Source organism: Egretta garzetta, unplaced genomic scaffold (assembly GCF_000687185.1).
Source record: "Egretta garzetta isolate BGI_Z169 unplaced genomic scaffold, ASM68718v1 scaffold1194, whole genome shotgun sequence".
Classification (NCBI taxonomy): domain Eukaryota; kingdom Metazoa; phylum Chordata; class Aves; order Pelecaniformes; family Ardeidae; genus Egretta; species Egretta garzetta.
In genome coordinates this window covers 114,536-124,062 of record NW_009259522.1, presented here as the reverse complement: position 1 = coordinate 124,062, position 9,527 = coordinate 114,536, and the positions used below count along the sequence as shown (strand labels likewise).

The window sequence follows — 9,527 nt, the reverse complement described above, 5'->3', positions numbered from 1 at the left end:
AATTTTAAAAAAAAAAAAAAAAAAAAAAAAAATTGCGGTTACTGTTATCAGTCTTTGCTTGGAGCCAGCAAATGAAGAACTTGCAGAATTTATAATAGGATTGAAAGACCAGGTAAGAGCAACTAGCAGTTGGCTGGGTTGTTCTGCAGTTAATGTCAAAACTTTCATGACCTTTATTGAGAAGAATTGGGTTAATGAGGAGGGCTTTTTGAACTCTCTTTAAACCAGCCCATTGATTTAAAACTTCTTACAAACTTGAGGAAAGTTTCCTGGGTTGGATTACTGGGTGCTTCTTGGAGATCTCTACTTCATTAATCAAAGCGTTCAAGTGACCGAGTCACCCATAGTCCTTTGAAACCCATCCGAATTGTAACGCCTAGGGGCAGAGCTTGCCCTCCTCGTTCACATTTAGCAGTGTCCCGCGCCTCCCTCCCCAGGGAAGTTCAGAGCATGCCAGACTCTTAAGAATAAAGCAGTGCACCATAAAGGAGGAGGTATAAAAATGTCAGTAAAGATGCTAAATATACAGCAGTTTGGGGAGCCCCAGTAAGTTAAATATTAACAAGTTCTATTGCTCTCACTTTGGTCAGTTAATAAAATACTCTAATTATTAGATTGTCTAAATTGCCTGATGTGCAGCTTTGGAGATGGAGAGCCTTCTCAAATGGACCCGCTGTGTTTTCTGAACTTGTTTGCCTAATAGGAATGTGCTGCAGCTTCCTTTTTATAAAGAAATCTCAGGGGTTATTGTAATGTGCCGAGATGAACGCGCAGCCCAAGCGTTGCTCTGTGCTCACGCAGAACAGAAGAATGGTCAAGAAAGTGCCCCGCTGGGGACAGAGCACGAGCGTGTTCACCTGCACCATCACCTGAGCTTTCTCGGGGTGGGTAATAGACCCTCCTGCTCCGCAAAAATGGGGAAAAGGAGGCAAATTCTCTGGTTTGGCTGTTAAGATGTTCTGGAGCCCTCAGAAAAAGGAATGCCCTGTTGTATACCCGGGAGCCTCCCTGGGGAGCGGGGAAATTCGTGCCCTCTGCGTCCATAGCCCTCGCTCAGCAGAGGCAGGGCTGGGAGTGCAGCGCTGGGTCCCAACTCTGGGGTCTTCCAAGCCTTCAGCTGGTTCAAATCTGGAGTTTTGAGTCTTGCTCCCCCCTCTCCCCACAATGAATTCTGTGTTGCTTTGGCTTGTGGAGCAGTAACCCTATCCAAATCACCTACAAAGTAGTAATTCTGCCCTTCAGTCAGACTCCATCCTGAAATGCAACGGTAACATCATCCTTTGCATTATCGTAAATGCCTAATGGGCATCTTCTCTGGTCCCTAGGGTGCCTATCGCTCTGCTGCACGCTCCTGTCTCTGCATTCACCATCCGTACTTGTTTTTTCTTAACAGTGAAAATTGCTGCAGATACGGGCAAGACAGCCTCCTTGTGTCTTGTCATTGGAATATGCTCACTAAACTCCAGCTCCCTCGTGGGTTAGTTCTGTTTGCTTGGAAGGGTTTCGCTAAGAAAATATGCTGAACCTACTGACGTGGCAATGGACATTGCTGTAGCCTCCTCTTTGGTACCAATGATGCTGACATCTTTTTTTTTTTTTTTAGATCCCAGACTGTATTTGCAGACCTGTTTGTTAATTATCGCTCTGCACAAGCGTGGGGTCTGGCTTCGCAGACACTGTTTTGCTGTGTTCCTAGCAGAGCTGGTACCTCAGAAGAAGAACCAAAGTGCAGATTTGTGATCTTCCTCTGCCTCGGTATCCCCGTCCTTTGAATGAAGACCTTCTCTCTTCAAAGAGGCTGACAAAGAATAATTTATTAGTGGACAGAAATACAAACTGTTGGTAGCTTTAGGCTGTTTTGCTCACATGGGATGGGCTTTGTATTTCACTGATGTGTTACCGGGTCATAAAAGAAAGAATAAATCTTGTTTACTTGTTTACATCCCGTGGGAATCTGCTGCTGTGCTGGGTTTCAGGCTTGTTCCTAGCAGGACTGAAACGCGCTGTGCTTCCCCTGTCAGGCAGCTGTTCTGCGGAGCTGCTGCCCACTTGAGAGGCAGAATGTGCTGTGCCTTTGCTGAAAGGGTGCCAAGGATTGCAAGAGAGGAGCTGGAGGGGGGGAGGGAGGGAGAGAGCAAACACACAGCGAGAAAAGGGAGAGAAAACTGGAGAGGAGAGCTCAGCTGGGGAATGGCACAAGGGGCTGGCAGGGGATTAGAAAACACGGAGTAACAGGAGAGATGCATTGCGAGCTCAGCAGCTTCTTCGTGTCTGCCTGGGTTTGGGGGGCTACCGAGGCCCCCCCAGCCTTGTCAGCTCTTTGGATTTGTGAGCAGGAGCTTTGCCCTGCAGAGCAGCCCCGCCAAAGTCGGCTTTGGGGCAAGGCTTGCAAGTGCAAACTTCTCGGATGGCATTTGTGGGGGTTTTGGTGTGTGAGCAGGAATCGGGCTTTCTGTTGTTGTTGCTTGCTTTTATTCCTTTTTAGAAATAAACCCATAATTGGTTGAGGGAAGGCTTTGGCTTGAATAGCTGCTTACCAGGTTAAAGGTCTACAAATTAGTAACTTCCCGGTTATTTTCTTCTTTGTATAAGCGTGAAGTTTCTTTGCCGGGGGATAGGGAGAGAAAATAATTTAACCCCAGCCTGCTCTGAGCTTCTCAGCCTCCTTCAGGTTTGTTCTCTCAAAGTGGCGAGTGGCAAAACTTGAATTCCTTTTGGTGTAGTGAAAGACTTGGACCCATTCTAGGGCTGTGATTTCCCCCCTAACACGAGTAGGTTTTGCACCCCAGAACGCCGCTCTTTTCCCCTCTCCGTGCCTTAGGGAGGCTGCTCTTGCATTGCCCGGCTCCCACCTGATGGGCTGTATGGCCCCGGGGTTTTGCTGCCCGCCCGGGGCGGTGCGGGGCTCCTGCGGGTGCGGAGGCGGCGATGCTGCGCGCTGCAGCCCGACCTGCTGGGCAGAGGGGAGCATTGCAGCCCCCGCGCCTGCCCGCCCTCTGCCAGGGACTCTGCCGCTCTCCACTTGGGCTTTAACACAAGCGGCGTTTTTAGTGGGCCGTTAATTTGCTTTACTACATGTAATTAGCAAAAACTGGATGCCCAGGGAGCAAAATTAGGCTTGGACTGGATTCATTTGTCAGCCAGCCAAGCCCTGTTTGGGTCGACATTTCTAAAACAATGATAAATCGGCTCCTCCCGAGTGCAAGAGGTCCCCACTTTGCTTTTGACCCTGTTGCAGTGAGGTGGACCCGTCCCGCTGATAAAACACGGTGTAAGCAGAGACGGGTCCTGCTCTCACCGTGGCCTTGTTCGCCTCGAGAGCCAGTGACAAAGTTATTTCCCTTCTGTGCATGAGCTCCACATCCAAGAAAATATTTATTAAGCAGGATAAACACTTGGAGATCTGCAGATAAAGACATTTCTCTTGTAGTTTGTTAATAGTACCGCTGTCGTTGGTACAGCCTGGGGAGGGGAAGGCAGACAGGTATGCCTGTCACCGTGATGCGCGATAGAAAATACGGGACTTTCAGGCAAACGTAACATCACCTGGGCACTGGCGCCCCGAGGAAGTCAGTAGTCTGTACGAAGAAGGTGTGGAAAATCTGCATCCACCAAAACCTCAGCTATTCACATATTAATCACTGGGGCTAACCACACAGATCCAAATGGGCGCTTAGGAGCCGATGAAGCCTTTAAGGCATTCAAAAAAGAAACATCATACATTTTCTAGCACATAAATGTGTTTAAAAAGGTATATAATTTATAATAGCAATGTTGACAGAGCTTTAACTACATTACAAATGCTATGCTATAATATATTTACATGTGAGCAGTACTTACTGTGTGGGTGCGTCTCTGTTGATGTGTTTCCATGTGATTCTCCATAATTTGAGCAAGTGATTGTAGTAAGGGATATTAAACTGTAGTATTGATAATACTTTTACAGCTCTGCTTTGGGAAATGCATTACTGCTAAATTAGTCCCTGAAAATCTAGAGATATTAACACTGTCGAGCATGAAGGCAGATGGGATTTGGATCAGAGACCTTTATTTGTAGTATGATACTAAGGAGTCATTACTTTAAAGCAGGAACTTCGTTTCCTTGAATATTAACTCGGGTTGGGGATTTTACTTCCGCTTTGGCACGAACAAGCTTATCATAAAAGCATAAATGGAACTCGCTTGGTATTGATTTTTCTTATGCTCTAAAAAGATGCTTAATGAAACTCTAGGTACCTCGATAAAGACCTTTACTGAATGCAAAGTAAGCTTAATTGCAGTTCCCTTAACAAGCTGCTGGAGATGAATTTTTTTCCTACGACAAAGCCCTTTCACCTATTGAGGTTGTTTCTCTTCCTGTGTGTGCCAGGATGCATTAATTCAGCCGCTTTTTTCCTTCCCCGCCTGCCTCCCTCCCCTCGCTCCGAGGTAAACTGCAGCTTAACGATGGGAAAACTTCACCGGTTCATGCGTGGAAAAAATGTCAGTGCTGGGGAACTTGATTTTTGAGGTCTCAGTAAGATGTTTGGTCTTAAAAGAGAGTCAGTGACCCTCTCCTGCTTCAGCAGAAGGGGAGGTGGGCATGGAGGCGCACTCTGACGCTGCACGACAGAATTGCAGCAAAACCAGAACCTGAACTGAGGTTTTCCTAGTGTTTGTCCTTAGACCTGTCACTGCCAGATCCTGCAACCGTCCCAGAGCGGAGGCAGGACTTTTATTTTCACCCTCCATCAGGGCAAGCCCCAAAGCGAATAGGAAGGGTAGGTCCAGATGAGTCTCTTCCTCGCGGAGAGCAGCATTTGTGCTCTTGAGGTTGTGAAGGAAGCAACAGTGTTCCCTGATCGTGGCCACCCTGTCTCCTGTAGGTCTGGCTCGTGCTGCTCGCTCGGAGCCCTGTTAATGCTTAATTAGGTTCTTTTCATTCTCCTCTCAGTAATTTTTTTCTCCCCCAATGCGGGGGGCCTGCCAGAGGCTGCATCTCTGCCTGGTGCCAGGTCTGTGCGATGTCCGTGGGTCCTGCGGGGACCTGGTGCAGCTGATGCGACCTGCCTGACGCTGCTGTCCAAAGCCACCGTGCTCCCAATTGCCACCACTGCTCCTACTGGGAACGCCCCTGTCACCAGGAGCAATCTGTCCCCTCTGCAGTTTGCTCAGAGTCGATACGTATAAAGCGTGCTATCGGTGTTAATGACACAGAATGCCTTCAAGCCCCTCTTTCTGCTGCTGTGCGAGAAACTGTTCCCGCAGAAAATGTCAGATGGCTAAAAGATGGCATCATTTCATTTCTCTTTTCCTGTGCCACCACTATCACGAAGCAAGAAAGCCGGGTGTTTAGCACACTCGGGGGTAGCCGCACAGTGCCAGGGGAGCCCCTGGATGAGGTGTAAGCCCAGGAAACCTCTTGCTCTTTCCTTTCTTAGAGTCAATCTTGCTTTTGTTCATGCTCCAAAGAGTGATAAGTTGGGGAATTTTGCTGAGGATTTGAGTAGGAAGATAGAGCAGCTTTGCGTCAGGTGCAGAGTAATTATTTGCTGGGGTTCTGTGCTATTTGGTTTTTATTCCCTGTGTTTTCATTAAAAGCTAATGAGTTTTTTCTTCATTCAGAACAATAGCTTGGCCCCTGACAAGTTGTTGGTTGTTTTTTCTGCTTGGACTCGACTAGCTGTTGCTGCTCCATAAACTTTATGGAGAAGTGGATTAAAGCACAAGAAGTTCTCGTAATGCAAATCCAAATGGAAAGGCAATAGGGTTCAGTTTAAGGTGCTGTACGTGCGGAGTTTTTGTTGATCTCTTCTTGTTACTGAAACAATAAGCAGTGTTTGAAAATATTCCCGGTACCGAACCAACCAAAATGCCTCTGTTGGTGTTGATTTGTGCTGCAGCAATTCACTCGATTTGGAGTCCTGCCATGCTTGGCATGATACGCGCATGTACACACCTCAGCCTGGGCGTATTTGAGCGGGTTATGGTAGCTTGCACGAACACGTGAAATCCTGGATTCCACTCCCGCGTGGGGACAGCAAGAGCGAGCACGTTTTTGGTGACATCCCCCCCTTCCCCCCCCATCCGGTATTTCATGCCTGGGAATTCTTCTGCCCGAACAGAGACCGTTGTGGCGTGGTTCTGCCCCGTGGTTGACGTGCGTACCAGCTTCTCCCGCCGTTAAAGCCCGTGACTTGTTCTTGCAAGTAACTTTCCTGATTGGGCCCTTGTTCTTGTTCCAAATGGTTTACTGCAGCCACGCGCCGGTGCGTGAGCCGTGCCTCCCCAGCGTGGTGGCTGCACCGTGCCTCGCTGCCTCCTGCTAGTCGGGAACCGGGAACAGTTTGCTCGTTATCGCAATAATCCTGCACCTGTACCTCGTTATAGGGGACACCTGTTACCTTGGTGTTTGTTTGAAAAGCCGGGTTTAGCACGGTGCAGTTGGGTTGAAGGAAAATGTTCTTTTTAAGGGGCTGAATGAGCTTATGGAAACTGTCTTATAATGCTGGCATCTTCACATCACTGCAGAGAGCCGAGCCCGCAACCCTGCAGCGCGGCACAGAGGAAGGCTCCTCATTAGGATGAACGCTGCGTTTTCCTATGCTGCGGAGCTGTTGTTATTTGGTAGCAGCTTTTTAGAGCCTTTTTATCAGAGGATCTCAAAGTGCTACAGGAAAACAGGGAAGAAACATCCCCTTGTCACACACAACTGAGCAAAGAACTGAGTTCTCCAAGGTCAGGCGGTCAGTCGTGCGCTCATGGACGCACTCCACCTCCAGCAGAGCCGGGGGTTTCAGTCTCTGCTTTTTAACCCCTAATTGTTTGTTTTCTCATGGAGGCGCATGCATGAATTTGGGTTTGTTGTAGCAGAGAGGAATGTGCTTTGCTCACTCTCCGTGACTTAGAGGTAGTCTGTGGATGGAAGGCGGCTGCAGTACCACCTCTGCTGATGCCTGATCCTGCAGGAGGGGTCGGAGCCTGCCCTTTTGCGCTAGGGACATGCAGCTCGCTTCTCAGCGTGAGAGCTTAGTAACGCAGGGGCTGCAGGATGCACCTCCCAAAAGGAGAAAAGTTACTTTCTGAATTTCATTTTTCTCCGGAATCTGATGTTCTGCACTGTGTACTGGGGTGGCTGCTGGAAGCAAGTGAGCATGGAGCTGGGAAAAGATTTGATGACTTCTCGGGCTCTTTCCCCACTAGGAAAGTTGTAATGGCTTAAATGGTGGGCTGCCAGGGACCCCTCTGTCCTGTCATTGACCCCCATAGGCCTTTGGTAAATCTCAAAGTCAAATCTTCAACTGGTTTTTCAATACCTTTGAGCTTATATCATCAGCAAGACTACCACAGTATCTGGTACCTGGTGTGATTTGTATTTCAAGGAACTGATCTGTGAGAGGACAACCTCGTGTGCATTGCGCTCTTCTCAGCCAGATTGTTCCTTCTGGTGAAGAACTGGTTTTCTTGAAAACGTGCCCTTGATTGTAGGAGCCTGGGGTCTGCGAGAGCTTCATGCTCAGAGCAAGCAAGGGAAGGTTGCAACCTGGGATGTTGAAAATAAACCTATCTGAAATATTGTGGCGTGTCTTTCTGCAGCTGGAGACTCAATGGCGTCTCCACTGTGTTTCTTGGTGGGAGGACGAGCGTTGTAACCCTTCGTTCCAGGCCTTGGTACCCTTTCATCAGTGCTTGATTTTTAAACCGTGGGGCACAGTTCCTCTGTTTGCTGAGATAAAACTTGGTTTTAGTGTTTGAACACAATTAACATCAGCTGAAAACTCGCCTTTTGTGCTGTTTGTTGTGTGTTGAATGAGGGAGCAGCTGTCTTTACCTCCGTTATCAGCAGTCTGGGCTGTGTGTATTCAGGAATTGCAAGGCAAAAGCTTGAAAGGCCACTTTTTCGCTTTGTTTAGGGTGAGTAGTATTTTCTTCTACAGGTAGGCTAGCTGAACTCCATTTATATTAAAATTTGATATTAACATCTGTCACTGTAGTATCGAAGTGCCTCCTGGATAAAATCCAATATCAGTAGCAAATTTCCTAGCAAAATGTCTGCTCGGAGAAAAATTCAGTGCAGCATCAAGAATGGGGGGGCAATAGCTTGTGCCCCCCCACACAGACACTCGGCTTTGTTAATTTGTACATGACTGCCTGTCCTAGGGAGTCAATCTTTTTTTCCCTACCACTCTTCAGTTAAGGATGTCCAAGCTTTTTCTTACAATATAGGAAGAGTCTTCATTCGAGTGAAGCAGGTAGCGTAGCCCTCCATTTTGCAGATGGGTGATTTATGCAGAGGTGATATCCTGAGGGCAAGAACAAGGAACTGGATACAGCTCTGGTAGTTTGGCCCCGAGAGTGGTATTTCCAGCCTCCTCCATGTGTGAAGTCTGTGCATATCCAGTGTGAGTTCTCGCAGCAGGACTTTATGTGCTGCCTTGGCCCTAAATGGTGAATCTGGCCTTAAACCCACAAAAGTGGCTTTGGGTTTTGTAGAGAACTTCAGTGGAAGGTGGGAAGAGGAGGAAACGCGTCTCATGGTGTAGGCAATAAGATTTGGATTTAGAAATGAGTCCTTTTCACTAAAATCTGTCTCTCCTCTTTCCAGGAGAGGATCAGCATGACACTGGCTTTGGACAGGACAGTTCTGATGAAAATCAGAGCTGGAGTTTGGCTCCTTCCATGACATCTGATGCTTCGTTTCCATCGGACTTCCAGGATGATGGTAAGTCACTGATGTTTTTTGAAGTCCTTGAGTGAAGAAGATGGAAAGTAAGTCACAACTTAGTATGACTTCCTTGTTGTCATTCGTCCATCCCATAATGTTGGAGGTATTTTGGGTTTTTTTGTTGTTTTGTTAACTGGTACCTGTTTTATCAATGACCATAAAATGTTATGGCGACCCCAGATTTAGTATTGCTGGGTTAAATGTGTTTCTTGATTATCTTGGTGCAAACCGGAGTTGTTGTTCTATTTTGGATTGACAACAGTGGCGGAAAAGAGCAGAACTTGACCTGGTGGCAAGCATTTCCCGAAGTTAACATGAGACTTCTGGGTGTGTTTCTTCTTGGGTGCTCAGCCTCACACTTTAAAGGGTCCGTGTCTTCTAAAACCTTGTCTCCCCCCACCTTTGAAAATTAGGCCTCTCTTAAAGTGCCTTGCTTTGGAGAGCCTTTTGTGGGACCTTCTACTGCTTGGGAATGTGGGGCTCCTTCCTGCGAGCGTAGAAGGGCTCCCAGCCAAGCGGTAGATGGGAGCTGGCATCCGAGGCCAAGGATTTGGCCAATGCACTTTCCAAAGCATTAAATGTCAGACAGGGGTTTTCTGGGCAAAGGGTTGCTGCGATGCTCACGTCCGCTTGTGAGTGGTGGTTTAGGAGTGATGGATTTGCAATGTACTATTGAAAGTGAAGCCTACAGAGCTGGGATTGTTCTGATCTTCTCGGGGGTTATCTTCGGGCCCTAGCAAAGGCTTGAGTGCTTTGGTCTCAGATTCTCAATCTCCTGCTTCCCACAGATCTTGTTTCCTCCTCCTCTTCCACTTCCCTTGCA

At 47.8% G+C, this 9,527-nt stretch overlaps 1 protein-coding gene across 1 annotated transcript in view; it reads left to right on the top strand.

Annotated features, from left to right (window-relative positions):
• Positions 1–9,527, top strand: part of SKAP1 (src kinase associated phosphoprotein 1) — a gene marked incomplete at its 3' end in the record, with an annotated part of 143,458 nt that overhangs the window by 22,948 nt on the left and 110,983 nt on the right. The window contains exon 4 of the mRNA XM_035893011.1: positions 8,585–8,701. Coding sequence (XP_035748904.1) covers positions 8,585–8,701 — 117 coding nt within the window. The remainder of the gene's footprint in view (positions 1–8,584; positions 8,702–9,527) is intronic.